The sequence below is a fragment of the Helianthus annuus genome, chromosome 10, assembly GCF_002127325.2.
Source record: "Helianthus annuus cultivar XRQ/B chromosome 10, HanXRQr2.0-SUNRISE, whole genome shotgun sequence".
Classification (NCBI taxonomy): Eukaryota; Viridiplantae; Streptophyta; class Magnoliopsida; order Asterales; family Asteraceae; genus Helianthus; species Helianthus annuus.
Genome location: NC_035442.2, coordinates 15,940,072 through 15,960,179, shown reverse-complemented (window position 1 = coordinate 15,960,179; position 20,108 = coordinate 15,940,072). Strand labels below are relative to the sequence as shown.

General features: G+C 37.1%; 1 protein-coding gene across 1 annotated transcript; it reads left to right on the top strand.

Annotated features, from left to right (window-relative positions):
- The first annotated feature begins 7,999 nt into the window (after positions 1–7,999).
- On the top strand, positions 8,000–15,119 carry LOC110884077 (peptidyl-prolyl cis-trans isomerase CYP63). The gene is made up of 14 exons (XM_022131740.2): positions 8,000–8,138; positions 8,529–8,624; positions 8,714–8,768; positions 8,855–8,943; positions 9,394–9,418; positions 9,517–9,555; positions 9,668–9,785; positions 9,909–10,069; positions 10,814–11,126; positions 11,211–11,332; positions 11,455–11,644; positions 12,933–13,232; positions 14,192–14,272; positions 14,675–15,119. Exons 2-14 carry the CDS (start codon positions 8,547–8,549, stop codon positions 14,922–14,924), a joined length of 1,821 nt encoding a protein of 606 aa, XP_021987432.1. The 5' UTR covers positions 8,000–8,138; positions 8,529–8,546; the 3' UTR covers positions 14,925–15,119.
- Positions 15,120–20,108: the final 4,989 nt, after the last annotated feature.

Below are 20,108 nucleotides of genomic sequence, written 5' to 3'. Positions count from 1 at the left end.
AAGCTAACAGATACACTATAAAAACAACTTATTAACTTTTATAAGTCACCAAACACAATAAAAACAACTTATTAACTTTTATAAGTCAATAAGTTATAAATTCTTCCAAAATAAGCTAACCCAAACACCCTCTAAGTCTTTTCATATCCTATCTTAAAAGGGTAAGAAACTCAGTTCTCTTAATAAGGTATATAGATAGATATATGTAATGGATGACTCAGTGAACAAGTCAAAAAGACATCACACACAAACCCTATCATATTACGATTAGCTTTGTATGATTTCTGATGCTACAAAAAACCACCGAGAAGGCTATCCAGTTCATCATAGCAATTCAAGAGATAGACATAACATGCTTCATCTTCCTCATTGCGCTCCGAACCTACACACATCAACATGAACCCGTTAGAAGGGGTCAGAGAGTGGAGTATCTGGACCATCCTCCGACACTTCGTCTTCTCCATCATGCTCTGAACTTACCATATAATGCATATGGGAGTAAAATAGAGAGGAATAGAGGGTGTAAGTATGTGGAGTAATTAATTTGTGCGTTTGAGTAAGGAAGAAAAGAATCCCTTACAAAGCTACAACGAGGAGGGCTAAAGCCCTTGTTGATCTATATGTCTTGGTCCGAAACATGTTGGGCTTGGGGGTTACATTTACAAGTCCCCCAATCCAATATCATGCCAATTTGATGAAGCCCGAGTTACATTATGTTGAATCATTACTTGTTATCATCATAATCTTCTTCATCTATCAAAATGAGTAGCCTATGTATGAGCGTTAAGTTGTGTTGAGGCACAACTCGTTTCTTGGGATTGCTTTGGTTTATCGGAGTGCTTAGTTGTGTTAATGCACAACTTATTTTAAGTGGTTACTCCGGCTTGCCAGAGGTTTACTTGTGTTTAAGCATAAGTCGTAGCCTCAGTGATGTGTACTCAAGTGTTGGCGCATTCTAAATGCAAGGTCATGTCCTTATGCAATTTTTGTTAATCTAGTTTAAAGTATGTTTGTGATGCCATTACGGGCCATAATATTCATGCCTTGTCCTAACAAGGTACTTCCATGGATTTGTTAGCAATTCTCCATGCTAATATCATATCGTGGTTATTAAGTGCACAATGATACAAAAGATGAAACCTTCTATGACTAAATGAGAAAATTCCATACGGGAGGAAGGTTAAGTGCTATTAGAACGAGGGAACCATGATACACTTGTTTTAGCATCATACAACACTTGCATTTGATCCAGAATAATTGGATTATGATCTGACGAGGATTTATTATTATCATTGGTTAAATAATTATGTACACATAGGATAAGTCAATCTAAATACTTGTGTTTGCTTTAACTTTATTGTTTGGTATATTTATGATTTTATCGAATTAAATAACCCTTTTATCATCTAAAGTTGTCACTATAATTTTTCTAAATCGTTATACACAAGTTTGACAAATCCATACTTAAGCTAAATCATTACACTTGTATGTATGTGGGAGTTCATATATTAGTTATTGAGTTAATTACGTTTTTCGTCTTCGTGGTTTGTTAAAAATAACAGTTACAGTCTAGTAGTTTAAAAATTGCTAAAATAGTCCTTGTATTTTCGATTTTGTAACAATTACAGTAAACCCTCCCTAATGTCATCCAGTTATTCGGTTAGTTTATTTGAAATGACCATAGTCCTCTGTTATTAAAATTAAAATAAATAAAGAGTTAATTACATTTTTCGTTCCTGGTTTGTTAAAAATAACCACTGCAGTCCATTAGTTTAAAGATTGTCAAAACAGTACCAATATCATTCACTTTACTTTTCACTCTTTATGTTTCTTTAGATCCTGCCAGAACATCACCTGTTCTGGCTCCACAACAATGTTCCGGCAACTCAATTTCACCACCGCTCCTCTCCATCGTATCACCGTGCAGAAGACCTATGGCACCCAATTAGCAGGGGGACACTCGCAGACAGCGAACACAGCTTCGATCTTCTCGATCCAGTGCAGAAGACCTATGGCACCCTCAGTGCCATTGAAAGGGAGGGGCTTGCAATCCATGAAGGTCTTGAAAGTACAAACACGTGGTTGCGCAGGCGCATGCTGACCTGTTGTGAGAAGTGAAGCAAAATAGGTTTAGGGGTGAAAAGACGATGCGGCAGTAGGATCTAAACATCCTAAAACAACGAGCTTACCTCCAGGGTGAGCTGCGAAAGCTGCAGCCACCGTGTTGATCAGGTTAGTGAACTGAGCCTGAGTCATGTTAACGTTTCCCCTTCTGCGTCCACTCATTGTCTTCATAACCAGAAAACATAACATGAGTGTGGTGTCGTAATGTAGCGAGAATAAGATAGAAGAGAGAGGTGTATCTATCTAACTAGGCACACTAGTACATATAGCAGAACAGAAAGCATAAAGTAAGCAAGCAAGTAAACACTAGTCCGAGCTATGAGGTCTGATAGGTCGAGTCTTGCACTTGGAGTGTAGTGTCGTCACGAGTCACGGGTTATAGTCTGGTTTTTCTCAAAAAGATTTCCCCCTTTTTAAAACCAAGTTCACTATAACCAATGGCTCTGATACCAATCTGTCACACCCCCAAAATCCACATGCGGAGTACCATCCGCTTGAGGGCGTGACTGACCAGGATCCAGCCACCAATTATACTGAGCAATTTAATTAATAGCAAAAGTAGTATTCACCAACCACAGGGTTAGCAAATAGCATAATCAAGTTCAAAAGTTTTAAGTTCAAATAGTAACATAAGTAGCGGAAGCATAGACAAAACAGTTTAAAACGAAGTTCATGGTTCAAGTTATTTAGAACCCAACACATGGGTTAGACGACCACTACACATCCCCAAGTAGCAAGCTCCTGAGTCACTGGGTACCTGCAAGCATGCAGTAGAGTGTCAACAAAAATGTTGGCGAGTTCACGTGTTGTCCAGTTTTTAATTACCAAAAACTTGTTTCACCAGTTAATTTATCCGTTTATACATGCATGGGGAGCTACCCCATAAGTAAGCGACTAAACTGTTTTTCCAATACCGAATACTTCATGTGACCGTACGTTTCCGTAAAGTGCCCCGTTTGTCAATGTTCTATCATCATTGACGGATTTGCCAGAGTCTATTAGTTCACTCCCGATCCCATACACGGGCACGGTGTGAGGCTGGTAAGACCTAAATAGCGCTATCAACTAATAACCCATTCGCCTGGTCCCGGCGACTAATCGGTATTAAGTAGTAGGGACTTGAGTGATAGAGTTTCGTTTAGTGTTGCCCGTTGCATTCCGTATAAATAGTAATTAACTAAGAGTCCCACACAAGGGGAGAAAAGTAAGTTTGTATCCCAGTAACAAGGGAAGAAAAGCAAGTTTGTATCCCTCACAAGGGGATAGTGTTGTTTTTAGTTCCGTTTCCCAATCCACCGGGAATGCATGCTTTAAGTTGTGAACTCACCTTGGGTTGGTCGGCATATTAGCTTACTTGGTCAAGTATGCTGGTCACCACGTCCTAATATGGTTACCAGTATAGGTCAGGTTTGGGGTACAAGTAATCACGTATATCCTACAAGTATCTAACACATAGAATGCATGCAGTTATCTATTTAGTTATTGGGCCTGCTCTAATAATTACACGGTCAAACAGCAACAGTTAACACATAGCCCAGTTAAACACATAGTCTAAACATGACACATTGTGGCCCAATAACCCAGGTAGGCAGCCCAGTCGAGACAAGGTGGTCTCGACTCGAGAACGTGCGGTCTCGAGTCGCAACCATGAGATCTCGAGTAATGCTGGCATGAGTCGCAACCTTGGGAGTCTCGAGCTTAGTCTCGAGTCGAGATCATGAAGTCTCAAGTCGAGACCTTGCCGGTCTCGAGTCCTTGAAGTTTGTCTCGAGTTGTCACGTTTTGATCTCGAGTCGCAACCGAAAATCTCGACTCGCAACCACGGTTGCGTGCACAGGTGGAAGCCTTCTAGAATCTCTGATGTACTATCCAATGAAATTGCATGTTCATGAAATTGTGTACTATCCAACCACAATGCACAAACATGTTTTCTTGTCCAATTCTCAATTCAAACGGATCAAACACACAACTTTTCAAATATTCATATCATCATTCAACACATATCCATCATATGTTCATCCTTCATAACCTTGCATTTTATGGACAAGAATCATAACACCTAAAGTAGATATTAAAGCAATCTTGCAAAACATTATCAAAGAAATATTTCCCTACACTTTCTAGCATGAATCCATTGTTCAAAACACACTAGCTTATCAATATCATTTAGTATTTCAAATCATTCATTCGGTTTACAAGAAACACATTGTTCATCAAATTATCATTTAAACATTGATAACAAATCTATTATCTAATAAGTAACAACTCGTTCAAACATCCAACTAACAAAACAGTTGCTATGCATTCACAAATCATCATTTTTAACCAAACAACTATAAAGCACTAACCGGATAGGTGTTGAGGGTATAGAAGATTGATGAAAGAACTTCCAAGTGATGGTTACAAGCAATTCCGAGAATCCCTTGTGGTAGCTGGTTTGATCCGAGAGGGAGGAGGAGATGATTTTGTTGGAGTTTTAGGGTTTTAGTGAGAGAAAGATGAGAGGAAAGGGAGAAGGAGAGTATGTGTGAGAGTGAGTGTGAGTTGTCCAAAGAAATGGCAAGGTTGGCTAGGAGCATGAGTTATATATTAGCCCTAAGTCGGTTCACCCTAGTGGGTTTTCGAGTGGGATAAGAAGAAGCATGGCCCAACCGGCCCAACTGTTTGTTGTTCACTCGAGACCGGGTGGTCTCGAGTCGTGGTTTCGGTTCACAAGTATTTCATACACATACATATATATTACATACACGTTATCAACACATAGCACATCAAGATAGAACGAAAATTTTCATTTAATAATATATATATACACAATGCCATTACACGATATTGGCTCGGGAAAACCTAGAGTGTCACAGAGCAGGTGATGTTCCGGCTGGATCTGAAGAAACAGAGAACGAAGGATAATAGATAGATGAAGCTGTTAACCACCATTGTTAATGAGTTGAAGGTGGAAGTTGTGAAAGTACTGGTACTGTTTTGGCAATTTTTAAACTAATGGACTATGATAGTTATTTTCAACAAAGCACAGGGACGAAAAGCGTAATTAACCTTTATTTATTTGTATTGTAGTTTTAATAACAGTGGCACTATGGTAATTTTAAATAAACTAACAAAATAATTGGATGACATTAGTGAGGGTGGACTGTAATTGTTATAAAAGTGAAAGTACAGGGGCTGTTTTAAAAATTTTTAAATTAGTGAACTGTAATGGTTATTTTCAACAAACCAAAAGGACAAAACCGTAATTAACTGTTAGTTCTTTTATAATGTAAAACCTCACCAACTAAGTTTTGAACATCTGGGGGGATGGGGGGGGTATTTATTTAGTATGTAACACCTGTATCACATACACCTAGGAATGTAAAAATTAAATTAAGGTTCAACACAATCACATCTTTCCTACCATGAAACCATAAACAACTATTGAACTTGTTATTCATGACTATATGCATTTTTGATGAGCATCCAACTTAAACCAGACATCCTGTGTTGTTTACACTAGTTAAGAGGATAGCTTCTTTACGACATTATGAAACAAAGGTAGCCTCCAAACATGTTTGTGTGGCATGCAATCATCCCTGAACATTATTCTCTTTCTAGAGCTCATTTGAGCATCAAACTCCTCTAGCATGTCACATTTGTAAGGTATCAGTGTAACATGGGTGGCAAATGAACCCAAAGTCGAATGGAAAACCGAAAAACCTGAATGGATAATGGGACCTACAGGGGCGGATGTACTATATATTAAGTGGTGGCGTCCGCTACGACTTGGCGTTCCGGCGGTAGTGTAAAATTAGTGTAAATTTTGGAAAAAAATTGACGTTTTTTCGATTTCGTTACCGCTTATTTATAAAACGTTACCGCTTGGCGTGAATCCTAAATCCGCCACTGGGGACCTATATATAGGAACGAGATTACTTTCCAAAAATATTGTGGGTTTGGGCAAAGTGTCGTATTAGGTGATGCATCTCCGGTAACTTGAACTCGTTTACTTGCATCAAAACCGAATAAACTGATATATTTATAATGTAAAATATATATAATTAAAAATATGCTGAAGGTGTAAGGAACTTAAAATTGTTACGATTGTAGAATTTTTACAATTATGATGAATATTTTATATTTCACGTTGGTTATTATAATAAATTTAAAATTGGATATCGGGTGATGGTCATCCTATTTTATCTATACTATATAATAAAAGAAACCAATTTTGGGACACTTGTCATCATATCATGCCATATCTTATAGATAATTATTATTTAGTTTAATTAATCTCTTTTAATTAATTATAGATAACTCTCATATTAAATATTATTTAGTTTAATCTCTTATAGATAATTATTATTTAGTTTAATTTTAATTTAATCTCTTCTACAAAAAAAATCAATATTTTTTTATTAGCGAAACATATTTTTTTATAAAGAGTAAATTGCCATTTTAGTCCCTGTTGACTAACTCATTCTAAAAATCTGGTTATAACCAGGGGTATTTTTGGCATATCTATTGTGTAGTGATAACCAGGGGTAGTTTACAACATAATTTATAAACCTCATAATAATTTATTGCCAAAATACCCCTAATTATAACCTGGTTTTTAGACTAAGTTAGACAATGTGATCAAAATGGCAAGTAAAAGGAAAAGTCAGGGACTCAGAGGAGAAAAAAAAACTATTTGGACTAAAATGACATTTTGTACAAAAACTCAGGGACTAAAATGGCAATTTACTCTTTAATAAATTATCTAACCATAAATTTTAAATTTCGTTTGATAAAAAGGGAACACACTCAAATATATTAACTCATTTATATCAATTTGGTATATAAACATCTCCATCTTTGTTTTGCATTTACAAAAAATATTTATTATATAGTTTAGATTGTTCAACCCGTGTAACACACGGGAAACTAACCTAGTATACCATTATTTATATACCATTAATTAACAACATTTTTTGCACAAGGGTGTTATAATTCATGTTTTGGGCCTTTTTTTAAAAAAAAAGTTTTTTTTTACTTTTAAACCAAAAGCTTTTCATCTTTTGTAATTTTAACCCTACAATTTTTTTTATTCTAACGCAAAACTTTTCATTATTTGTAATTTCGCATCACAACTTTTTCACTTTCACTTTTGGCCCCCTATACTTTTCATCTTTTGCAAATTTTCGTTTTACGTTTCGTTCTAAATTTTGCGAGTTAACACGACACAACGTGTGTGTGGTTCGACGTTTCTATGTTTCACTTTACATTTGTTTAAAAATTTTGTGAGTTAACACGGCGCAACGTGCATGTGTGGTTTAATGTTTTTAGTTCTTAATTTGACAGGATCAACGCAACTTGTGTGTCCTAGACCGACTCAGTGTTGGTGGTCGCTGACGGCGGTGTGACATTAATGCTATTTGGCACGATTTTTTTCCTCCGCCGCAATGAGGGTGTGTAATTCTACTTGTTATTATTTAGCATTATAAGACCATAAAAAGTTACACTCGCGAACCTCATGGACATTGAGTAACATGCACAAGACCGTAAGACTGGTATGATAATAAAATTACCAATACCGTCCCATATACCACCCGTTGCAGTCCCTGATTTATGTGTATATATATATATACTAGCAGGTTGCCACACGATATGACAAAGACGACACTTTGCATTGTGGTTGGTCTGTGGTAGTTTTCTTATTCGTATAATATTTGTTGTAGCATCACTGTGGTAGATATACGTCATAAGCAAAGTCATCGGTTAGTCCATTTCATTGTGGTGTGCATGATTTAGTCAGTTTAGTTATTACCCTCAACCGAAGTTATCGGTTAGTCTATTGTATTAACCAATTGGTTTTCCGTTTTCGATTGGTTTTCGGTTCGGTTTGTTTGGTTAGACACATGGATTTTTGTTTAAACTCCGAATTTAGTATGTTTTCCTGTGAAACACAAACAAGGCAACGAAGGCAAAAAGAAAAGTAAAAAACACGAAGAACCTCTCTCACTCATCACCGTCGTCCGCCGTCGCCGGTGAGTTTCTTCTCGCTCTCATTCTCTCATCACTTTTTCACTGTATATTCCTCTGTTAACCTAACTTCTGTTCAACCATTACGCCATATTAAATCTCAATCGACGCATTCACCATAACGAATTTCACTTCAAACTTCCAATCAACCGATCAGATCTTCCATTTTCCCTTTCACATCTGTAATTTGTTCACTAAATTCACATCCTCACACACGTTTTATTGCACACCACATGTTCGACGAAATGATTGTCGTAATATTCGATTGCTAGGGTTTAGGGTTTTAAAATTTAGTTAAATCATTTCGTACGGATAGTAGATTTAGCAATGTCATGCTTATCGTTAACCTATAATATTTAAGATATTATTTGATTTATGTTAACTGTGTGGTTCAGGATCTGCATTGTGAAGAAATGAGTAAGAAGAAGAATCCTTGTGTGTTTTTGGATTTATCGGTGGATGGAAGTCCGGTTGAAAGACTAGTAATCGAGGTCGGTATGTTGTATATGTTATTTTTGTTTGTTCAGTTTGCATTATGGATTTGAGATGTTAATGGAAATGAATGGTCTGAAAACTGCAGCTTTTTGCGGATGTTGTGCCTAAAACGGCGGAGAATTTTCGAGCACTTTGCACAGGTGTGTGTTGAGTTTGGGGCTTTAATGAATATAAGATATTAGAAAGACGTGTGTCGTACGTTGTGATTACGTTAATGTGTGTGTAGGGGAAAAGGGAATTGGAAGCACTACTGGAAAACCACTGCACTACAAAGGAGTAGTATTCCATCGTATTATTGAAGGGTTCATGGCTCAAGTATGTTTATATGCTTATCTCTATCAAATAACTTCACACTTGCAACCTTTTGTTCAAACTTGTGCCATTAATTTTTTTACGCACATTAAGGAGTAGTCTATACCCTAAGATTGCTTTTGGAAGTAAAGACGTAAAGCACTATAGTTTATTTAGATGCAGGATAATAAGATATGTTTAAAAAGATAATAAATTTACCTCATGATTGGCATTATATTGGCTTGAAGAATTTTGGGGGTGTAAACGAGCTGCGAGCTGAGCCAGATTCTACTGTTCGAGCTTGGCCCGTTTCTAGACGTATGTCTAAATCTTAAGCGCGACATGAGCTTGGATCGATTTGAGCTTTTAGCGAGTCGATTTCGAGCTGTTTATGAGCAGCTCGGCTTGTTTACACCCGTGGTCGTACGCATGTTTTATGTAAAACCTGTAAAATAACTTTTCTCATTGCTGCAGGGAGGTGATTTTTCAAAACAAAACGGTATGCATTTTTATTTAAATCTTGTTTTTTTGGTAAGAGTGAAAAAGTCATTTACCACATGCCAGATTTGTAAGGCGTGGTCTTTTGACGGTTTGCAGGCACCGGTGGAGAAAGCATTTATGGAGGAAAGTTTGCAGGTACGTTATAAAAAATGTTCGCTTTAATTGTTTAATCTTTAAGATTTATGATTTTTCATTTATTATCTATTATTATCAATGTTAGTACTGATACTTTCATCTTTTTTTGTAGATGAGAATTTTAAACTGGATCATAGTGGGCCCGGTATGCTATCTATGGCAAATAGCGGCCCAAATACAAACGGATCTCAGTTCTTTATAATCTTCAAACGGCAACCACATCTTGATGGGTAATTCATAAAGACTGATTATAATTTATGGACAGATCATTCATAATAAGGACTGATTAATTTTGCTAGCTCTTGTTTAACGGTTCGTTTGTATTAACCCTTGTTTTACTGGTTTTATGTCAGGAAACATGTTGTCTTTGGGAAGGTAATAAAAGGGATGGAAACTGTTAAAAAGATCGAGCAGTTGGGAACACGGGACGGAAAACCTTCTGGGCTGGTAAAAATTTCAGACTGCGGTGAAATTTCTGAAGATAAAAAGAACAATGTGATGGAGTCTGGTAAAGGTATTGTATATTTGTATTAATATAGTTTATGCAATCATGTTAACACATTCATTATTTATATAAAAGCTAAAAAATGAAGAAAAAGCGTATGCGTTCCAATCTTTACTAAAATGTACCACTTTGATCCAAACTCATTTTGACTCATTAGTCTAGGGTTGCAAATGAACTGAACGTTCAGCGAACACTTCATGAACTGTTCGGTGGGAAGTTCGTTTGTGTTAGTTCGTTTAATAATTGAACGAACACGAACAAGAAATTGCGTTTGTTTAGTTAAATGGAAGATGAACATAGGTTGCGTTCATTTGTTTATGTTTGTGAACGTGCGGTAACGTGTTTGTTTATGTTCGTTTGGGTTCGATAGTTCATTGGGGTTTTATTTATTTATATTTTGCATTTAAATACTTCAAAATTCTCACTAATAAAATATTAGGTTGGTATACTATGGGTGGATCTATGTAATATTTATGAAGAAAGGTACTGACTTTATTCAAAATTTAATACATGCTTCTTTGGGTTGTGTTTGTGCTCACTTATGTTCATGAACGTTCGTTACCTAAACTTAACGAACGAACACAAACGAACACGAACGCGTTGATTTCCTCAGTGAACAAACACGGACAAAAAATCTCGTTTAGTAAGTGTTCATGAACACATAATTTCTTTAACGAACGAACACGAACAAGGCGTGTTCGTTCTGTTCGTTTGCAGCCCTCGTTACGCAACCCATTTTGACCATCTTTTTAGGTAAAAAGAAAAAAGCTGGGAAGAAAGCTATATCTTCTGATGAGAGTTCCGATGAGCGAGTAAAAAAACGGCGGGGATCATCTGTCAACGATAAAAGGAAGAAACGTAGGAAGTACTCGTCATCTGAATCATCCAGCTCTGATTCAGAGTCAGATTCTTCAGACAGTGATTCCTTCTCAGAGTCTGATTCAGACTCTTCAAGCTCTCGTGATGGGAGACGTCGTAGGAAGAGGTCAAAAAAGAGAAATGGCAAACAGAATAAGAACAAGCGTAGAGGTTTGACTGCCAGAAGGTCAAAACGGAAGTCAAAACGGTATTCTTTATATGCCTCTTTAATCTTTCTTCTTGTATCATTGATAGTTTGATACAATTCCAACTTTTACGTTTACATACTTAGGAGTTCAGAGAGTTCAAGTGAATCAGAAAGTGGGAGTTCCAGCAATAGCAGCAGCTCTGATGATCGGAAAGCAAATCGTCGCCGTGTTGTGAAGGCTAAACCTAAACCTCCAAGTAGTTCAGGTGTCCGGTGTCCCAATTTTTTATTTATATTTAATAAATATTATTAATCTCGAGTGGGCCATTTTTTTTAAATAATCCAATTAATAAGTTGTGGTACTGACTTTTTGGCGGTACATATGTAGTCAGGAAAGAAGAACCTGAAGCAAAGATGCAGAAGGATAAGGACTCAAAGAAATACGAGCCGTCTGATGAAAAACGAGAGGCTACGTTAAAGGAAGACAAGCTTGTTACCAATGGCAATGATAAGGAAGCTAAATCCGAAAAGCCTTCTAACAATCCACACCAGCATTCAGATGATTCGAGCAAATCCAGGTTTATAATGTTTTTCATATAAACTATTTTAATCCATCTTTAGAAAATGATTAGAGTAAAGTACACGGATGGTTTCTATGGTTTACTAAATTTTGGATTTGGTCCCTACTCCCTAGCTTTCCAGAATTACACAGATGGTCCCTGTGGTTTGCACTTTGTAACACATTTAGTCCCCAACTTTTTCCAAAAGTACATGGATGGTCCTTGTGGTTTGCACCTTGTAACACATTTAGTCCATAACTTGGACATGCTAAAACCTTTAGATTTGTTGGCTGGGGACTAAATGCGTTGCGAAGTGCAAACCACAAGGACCATCCGTGTACTTTTGGAAAGCTAGGGGCCAAATCCAAAATTTTGGTAAACCACAGGACCATTCGTGTACTTTACATATAAAAAATCCCAATCCAATTAATCCCGATTAATAGCTAGTCGGTACCTCACTGACCAACTAGCGCCTACCGATTCTTACAACACTGATTGCTGGTAATATGACAAGCTGTAGGCAAAACTTTTTGGGTGTGCGTTGTTAAACTAGAAATAAGATGCTTGCTAATTTCAGTTTTGTAAGTAACTGATAATTTGAAGATTTGGATGACTAAAAAAGACATTTTTAATTAATAAATAATAAATTTAAAATAGACAATGTGTTTCTAACCAACCATTAATAATGGTTTTCATATAAACTATTTTTTATGTATTCTTTTAAAAATGATTATATTTCAACGTTTATTACTTTTCACTATACTAACAATGAGTAACGTAGATATAAAAACATTTCATATAGGTCAAAATAACAGGAATGTATAATTAGTTTTTTCTTAAACAATCAGTATATTTTTTTCTTTATATTTTTTTCAGCTGGTAAGAAACTGATGATTAAACCTGTAATCAGAATGATTATATTTTTTTAGAGTAATGTACACGAATGGTCCTTGTGGTTTATCAAAATTTGGATTTAGTCTCTAGCTTTCCAAAAATACACAGATGGTTTCTGTGGTTTGCACTTTGTAACACATATAGTCCCCAACTTTTTCTAAAAGTACATGGATGGTCCCTGTGGTTTGCACTTTGTAATACATTTAGTCCCTAACTTGGACATGCTAAAACCTTTAGATTTGTTGGCCGGGAACTAAATGCGTTCCGAAGTGCAAACCTCAGGGACCATCCATGTACTTTTGGAAAGTTAGGGACCAAATCCAGAGTTTTGGTAAACCACAGGGACCATCCGTGTACTTTACTCTTTCTTTATATACATGATTGTTTTTTTTTCTAATATTGTTTTGCACAGGAGTGACCGAAGTCCTATACGGAGCCGATCTAAAAGAAGTGCAAGTCCAATTTCAAATAGGGTTACAAGGAGCCCAAGTGTTCCGAAAGATGCTAAATCCCCGCCGAAAAATAGTGATCATGTAAAGAGAAGAAGTGTATCGAGAAGCCGATCTCCAAATGGGACTCCGAAACGAATTAGAAAAGGGCGTGGTTTCACTAAGGAATATTCTTTTGCGCGAAGATACCGTACACCTAGCCCTGAGCGGTCACCACGTAGGTCGAATCAGTTTGGTTATGCTCGGGGAAGGTATCATGATAGGTAATTAAGCTTGATGTATTGCACTACAAGTTGCATTTTTAATCTCTCTCTATATATACACACACATCAATGGGTTAAATTTGCCCATGTTTTTACCCATAAGGTCAGGCGGGGCACCCACGTTATTTTTATCACGGAACAAATGGTCACGCGTTGAACTTCCATTTTCCCACCCCCACAAGAAACTATTCGTTATTTTTTCCACGCCGTGATGGTTTTATTTGTGAGGGTAATTGTTGGTTGGGGGGAAATTGTTGGGTGTGGTGGTGAGTGATGACCACCCCCACTAAAAAAGGTTGTGAGTGATGTAAAAATGGTTGCTGACATGGCGGAACATGATTGGATATTGTGAGTGATGGAAAAATGGTCACTAGTGACCACCCCCCTCCCCTAACTTGTCAAATAGGTTTGGCTTTAAATTACAAATGGAGAATGTTAGTCTATAAAGTTACAAAAGCTCAACAAAAAGGCATTTTTTATAAAGTTCAGGACTTGATCATGTGAAAAGGACATATTTGATGAAAAAGTCTAGAGGACCTTTTCACAGACATATGCGCAAAGTTAGCATTTAGCAAAAGCTCAATGTTTTTCTTTTCTTTTGTTTTCTTTTTTTGTATTTGTTCTATGTTAAAAAGGGGACGATTGAAATGGGTCAAATGGCTTGAAAGTCATCTGAAGTCGTAATCGTACTTAGTAGGTTATTATTAAAACAGGTTAAGTTACTTTTGTGATAATGATCATATATATAGCATATTATTTATTTTAGAAAAATACGGATAAGTTATGTTTGCGGGCTAGTCAACTCATACTGACCCGCATTAAAACTTACCAGTTTTTACCTGACCCAGATTTGACTCGTTACACGATCCCCCCGCATTTTCCATGTATATGATGTAACATATGTTTAAAAAAGCAAATCTGCATTTTTTGATAACTTGATAAAACTTGAATTGTAGCAGATATCCAAATTATAGAAGATATTCTGATCGCTCTCCGCCACCACGGAACAGAAGTCCGCCAAGAGGCAGGAGCCCCGCCAGGTTCTCTCTCTCTCTCTCACACACACACACAGTAAATATTGTGATTCTTACGTATTCCAGAAGTTCTGCTATTGCATACATGATACTCTTCTATTGAAATCCAAGTGAAATGGGAGGTTGGGTAACATATCAAAACTTGTGGTGAAAACAGGCGGAACCAGGTCGAACTGACTCCACGAACAATTTTAAGTCCATTTTTTTATAATTTCATTGACAATTAAGCTTATAAATATGATTACACTAACGGTATTATTATAATAACGAATTCAACCCATTTGACCTGTTATGAAAAAATCATAATACAGCCACTTCTAAGGACATGGAATGATTAAATATCAACACAAGTGAAGATTTTAACAACTGAATGTGAAAAGAAGGAATTACGACTTTGCCCTTTTGCAGGTACAGGCAAAGGAGTCGTAGCCGGAGCATTACCCGCAACAGAAATGGGCCTCGGGGCCGAAGTCCTACACGCAGCCCAAGCCCAGTTGAAAGACGTCAAAATATTAGTGACAAATTGAAATCTCGTCTTGGTCCGAGGATGACCTCACCCAGACGGTCAAGGTCCAGGTCCCGGTCAAGGTCCAGGTCAAAGTCAAGTTCACCTGGTGGTCAAAGGGGTCTGGTTTCTTATGGAGATATTAGTCCTTGAAACTTCTATGGTTTTTAACCATGTTGTCTACATCTGTCTTTAGTTGTTGACTGTTTCTGTTTAGACTTTTTGTTTGTGATGATTTTTGCTGGATCTATAGCTTAAAACTAGGAGAATCGTGTTTTTACCTTGTGATTTTGTAACCGTACGCATTCTCTTTTTTCTAATTATGCTTTTATGTACTTTAAAAGTCAATCGTATCTGTTTTTTACCTACCATATTTTTACAATCTTACTGTGCGTATGATTTTTGTTTGACAAAAAAAGCGACTTTTTTGACAAAAAAGTGAACGTGTGATTACGGTTTTTGATCATGTGGTTAGATTAAAATTTTGTTTTCAGTCCAAACACACAAACAACCGTACCCAGTAAATCCCATAACACAATAAAAGCTATTTGTAGGGTCTGGAGAGGTGAGATATAGGCAAACCTTACTTATATCTTTGTGGATAAAGCTGCTTCCAGAGAGACCCTCAGCTCCAACAGAAACGACAAGTAGAAAGTTACCAAATACAAATTAACGGAAGAAAAACTAAGAAAAGAAGTGGTAAGTAACACAGTAAACTTGAAACAAATATATCATACGTAAACCACATATATCCACGTACCCAACTAAGACCTCCTAAAGTGTCTAAGAAAGTTCACCCTTGAGACCCAAGTAAGATACTACTATATCCATGTACCCAACTAAGACCTCCTAAAGTGTCTAAGAAAGTTCACCCTTGAGACCCAAGTAAGATACTACTGTACCCCTCTCTAAATATCCTTAAACTTAATCTTACGCCTCCATTAACTCCTATCCTTTACCATGTCCTTAGAGAGGTGCAACTCCAGTAAATCATGTCTAATCCGCTCATCACAAGTCAACTTGGGTCTACCTATACTCCTCCTTCCCTCCACAGTGAGTGTTTCCACTGCTCTAACTGGCGCCGTTGACTGCCTCCTCTTCACATGCCCAAACCATCCCAATCTCCTATCTTTTATCTTATCTGAAATCTTAACCACTCCTAACCTTTCCCTAATTACCTCATTTCTTATTCGATCCAACCTCGTGTGTCCACACATCCACCATAACAGTCCAATTTTTACTTAAGTGTATGGGAAGCGTTTTTTTTTCTTTTATTTAAGCTCATATGTCCTAAAATGCTGCTAACTATTGTCCTGATGTGAATGCTTGACTATATTTTTTGGTTGAGGCTAAGGTGTTGTTTGTTTTTTTCTGAAAAGTTTTGTGCAGTCTCTTCTATCTGTGCCATGCAGACCACGCGCAGATATTGCCATACGCAGACTGTTTTTCGGAAGACGTTTCATTAAAAAACGTCTGCGCGAGCTCTTCTTGGTGCAGACTTGGCCCAACCAGTTCTAAGATCTTCTAAGGCCTGGAGAGGGTTAAACACCACCACTCACCACCACCACCGATCACCACCACCACCACCACCACCACCACCACCACCACCGTCCACCACCGTCCACCACAACCACCCACTACTGTCCATCACCATCACCACCATCACCACCCACCACCACCGTCTACCACCATCCCCGTCCAGCAGCACCACCACTGTCTGTATACCACCACCAGTTTATTATAGAAGTTTGCGTACGTTAAAAAAACAACCTTCTTCTTGCAGATTGCAGAGGTTTGGTCCACCTCTTCTTCTACATATGTCTGCAGATGTGGTCCGAAGACTGCAGATATTTTAGCTTTTAAAAAACAAACAACACCTAAATGTACCCTTATTATATGTTCAAGAGCATTTACATTGAATTTTTTATCCTTTATTTATATATAAGTTAATTAAAAGATATTTTTAATTAATTTTTTTTTTAAATCTCACACATCCAACTCTTCATCTTACTTACAAACGGTTATTTTACTATTTATTTATCTTTCCTACATACTCACGATAAAAAAGAGATTCAGTGTAGTATAGATGTGTATTTTAGTTTCTATAATTCTACTTTGTTATAGAGATTCCAGTGTGTATTGTTTTTATTGTTTCTTCTTCTTTTTTTTTCTCTCTCTCTATATTATATAGAATTTATGATTATAGAGGCACCACTATAAATGTTTTAGAGCATTCACATCCCATTCTTCTTTTCTATCTATATAATTTAACTAAAAACAGTTTTCTAAATATTTGTTTACTTTTTAAAAACTTCACACATCCTATTCATCATGTCTACCTTTATCTTACTCATAAATACTTATGTTTTTTCTTATACGCTCATATATAGAGGCTTGGATTTGAGCCTTTAAATATATAGGTTTGCTTTTGTCTTCTCAAAAGTTTTCTCTATTATAAAGAGTGGGATGGAGTGATGTTTTGAATGACTTCTTTAAATTCTTCTTTAAAATCTAGAAATAAAGAGTATATAGCGAGTGAGATGTGAATGCTCTTAACACACCATTATATGAGATAATGCAAGGATAATGAATAGGGGCGGACCCACCCCAAGCCGTGGGTGGGCGGACGCACCCTTTAAAAAATTTAGTGTTATTTTCCGCCAAAAATCCCGACCGTACCCATTGGAAATTTTCAACCGCCTTCGTTAGGAAAAAAATATTATGAATTTATAAAAAAAAATTAAATTGTAAACACTGATTTTATTCATATATAAGTATATAACACAATTTATATAATTACTCTTTAACCACTTATTCACTTAACCCAATAAAACTATCAATGTGACAACCGGTAATTTTCGGTTTATAATGACGCACATATTGAACATTAAGACAATAATAAGTAGTGTTTTAAAACGCAAATGAACTTAAACAGGCCTTTGAGATGTCTAGGAACGTCTTTTTAGCTTTACAATACGTGAATGGTGATTTGCTGGAAACCTGACGAGCGTTAAACGGTAACGAACAGACACCGGACGAAATATTGACAATGCCGAAATATACGAGTTTTTATGTGTATTTTAAACACATTAATTGGTTTTACTAAATTATCCTACTTTCGAACGTCACAAAACGCATACGTGAACGAAAAAATCGACAGCAAGAACGCACCGACAACGAAACGGAAGCACCAGACTCGTTTATTATCTTGAAAACAGAAATATTATGATATATTTAGCTTCATAATCGAATTTTAATATTCGTAGTCGAAACTGGATTGAAAAACGGACTAGAAACGATAACCAAAGCATTTTACGCGATTTTAACGCAATCGACGAACGTACGCGTCAAACACCACTACCGACATTATTTTCCGTATTTTAACCCAAAAATAATGTTTTACGACATTCCACGAAGTTCGGGTGTGAAAACGGGCCTTGGAAACGTATTTGGGCCGTGTAAACGAGTAGAAATGAGCTAATGGGCCTTGGGCCCAACCCAACCAAAAGCCCAACCCACACCTGATGGGTTGGTAAAATTTCAAAGCTTAATATGTTTAATTATATCAACTTGTGTGAAATTGAGGTTTAGAATACCCTACTTTGAGATGGTTTGTATTTTGCAGACCTTGATAGGTTTAAGGTGTATTTTGGAAGCTTTACGAGCTTTGAAGTGAAGGTAACAAGGAAATGATGCATTTGGGAGCTTACCGGAGCTTAAGTAAGTGCATTTCGGTAACTAATTGAGAAATGAGAAGTACTTGGAAGCATAAGGAAGTAATTGAGAGTGGTTTTGAGAAGAAAGGAGAAAACATGGGATGAGAACGTAAGTTACTTCATTCGGGACGCAACAGAGGGCACATGAAAGTGTGGATTTCAGAGCAGGGACACATAATGTGTCCCCATGGACACATATTGCGTCCCTCATCTGTTACAAATCGTAAAATACCCTTTTTGGACAAAGAAAAGGTATCATTCATTCTAGTCTTGACACATACGAATTGGGGGGTTATGCTAGGCGATTTTGGGAGTTTTTTTGGGAGATTCTTGAAGATTCAACCCATCCATTATCACATTCCATCGCGGTTTGAAGATCAATCATAAACCATGGGTGACTAATTTCCCCAAGATCATCATCGGGTGAAAGATTGTGAGTTTTTAGGGCTTGTTTTTCATGTTTTAGTTTAATACAAACATTGGTTAATCTTTGATTGAAATTGTGTGAATCATTTGTTGGTAGTGCTTTGAACTCGAAATTGTTAAGTTTTCTTGCAACATTGACATTGAGAGATGATTGCTACCATTAAGTTGTGATTTATGCTAGCGTTTGGTTTTTGTTCTTGATTAATAAAGCATACTATTGTCTCATATTGTGATGGTTATCTTGCACCGGTTGCTTATGATAGACGATTGCTTTTGTTAATGTGTGCAAAATGTAACATATAAATTACATCAAATGAGGCATAAAACTAACCCTTTTTAGTACTAATGTTGGAAAAAGTGTGTTTTTGTCTTCCTTTTGTATTTTCAGGACCAAATGAGCTTAAATGAACAAAAGGAACAAATATGCAGCAAAAACTATCATAAATACAAGAAAAGGAATAAACGTGGCGTCTTTAACCCCTCGATAGCATCTTCCCAAGCAAAAACAAAGAAACAGAAGGCTGACCATGGCCCCGTGCCCAGCGGACATGGGGGCATGGCCAGGTGTCTGCAGAAAAGACAAAGTTGTAGAAGCTTCTATTCCCAGCATGGGGGCGTGCCCAGCTCAACACGGGCCGTGGTCAACGCTAAGATTCGCAGAATCTAGCAAATCTTGATAGTACAGATACACTTCTGCACACGGGGCCGTGCCCAGCGAACACGGGGGCGTGTGGAGCCTAATACAAACAAATGCAATTAATGAAGAAAGAGAAAGAGGGTGGACACGGGGCCGTGCCCAATGGACACGTGGCCGTGTCCGAGCTTCTGTGCAGGCTATAAATAGGGGTGCTTGGTTCACTTCAAAGGCATCCCTTGGCAAACCACCTCTCTCCCACTTCACCACCACTACAACACCCACATCCACCACCATCATCCATCATCCACCTTAGAGTGTGTGTAGTTAGTGCATTTATGTCTATCGCCTCCGTCAATACGAGCCGTAGCGAGAAACTGATCTAACCATGCTTTATATTGTAATATCTAGTTAGTAAAAGCAAGGTGGCATAATTGTAAATAAGGAAACACTCCTTATAACCTTGGCCTATAAATAGAACTCATAGGGTTAGAGTTTAGAACTTTTGCACATTTGGAGACTTAGAGCTTTGGATCTAGAGAGAGAAAGTGCATGAGGTGA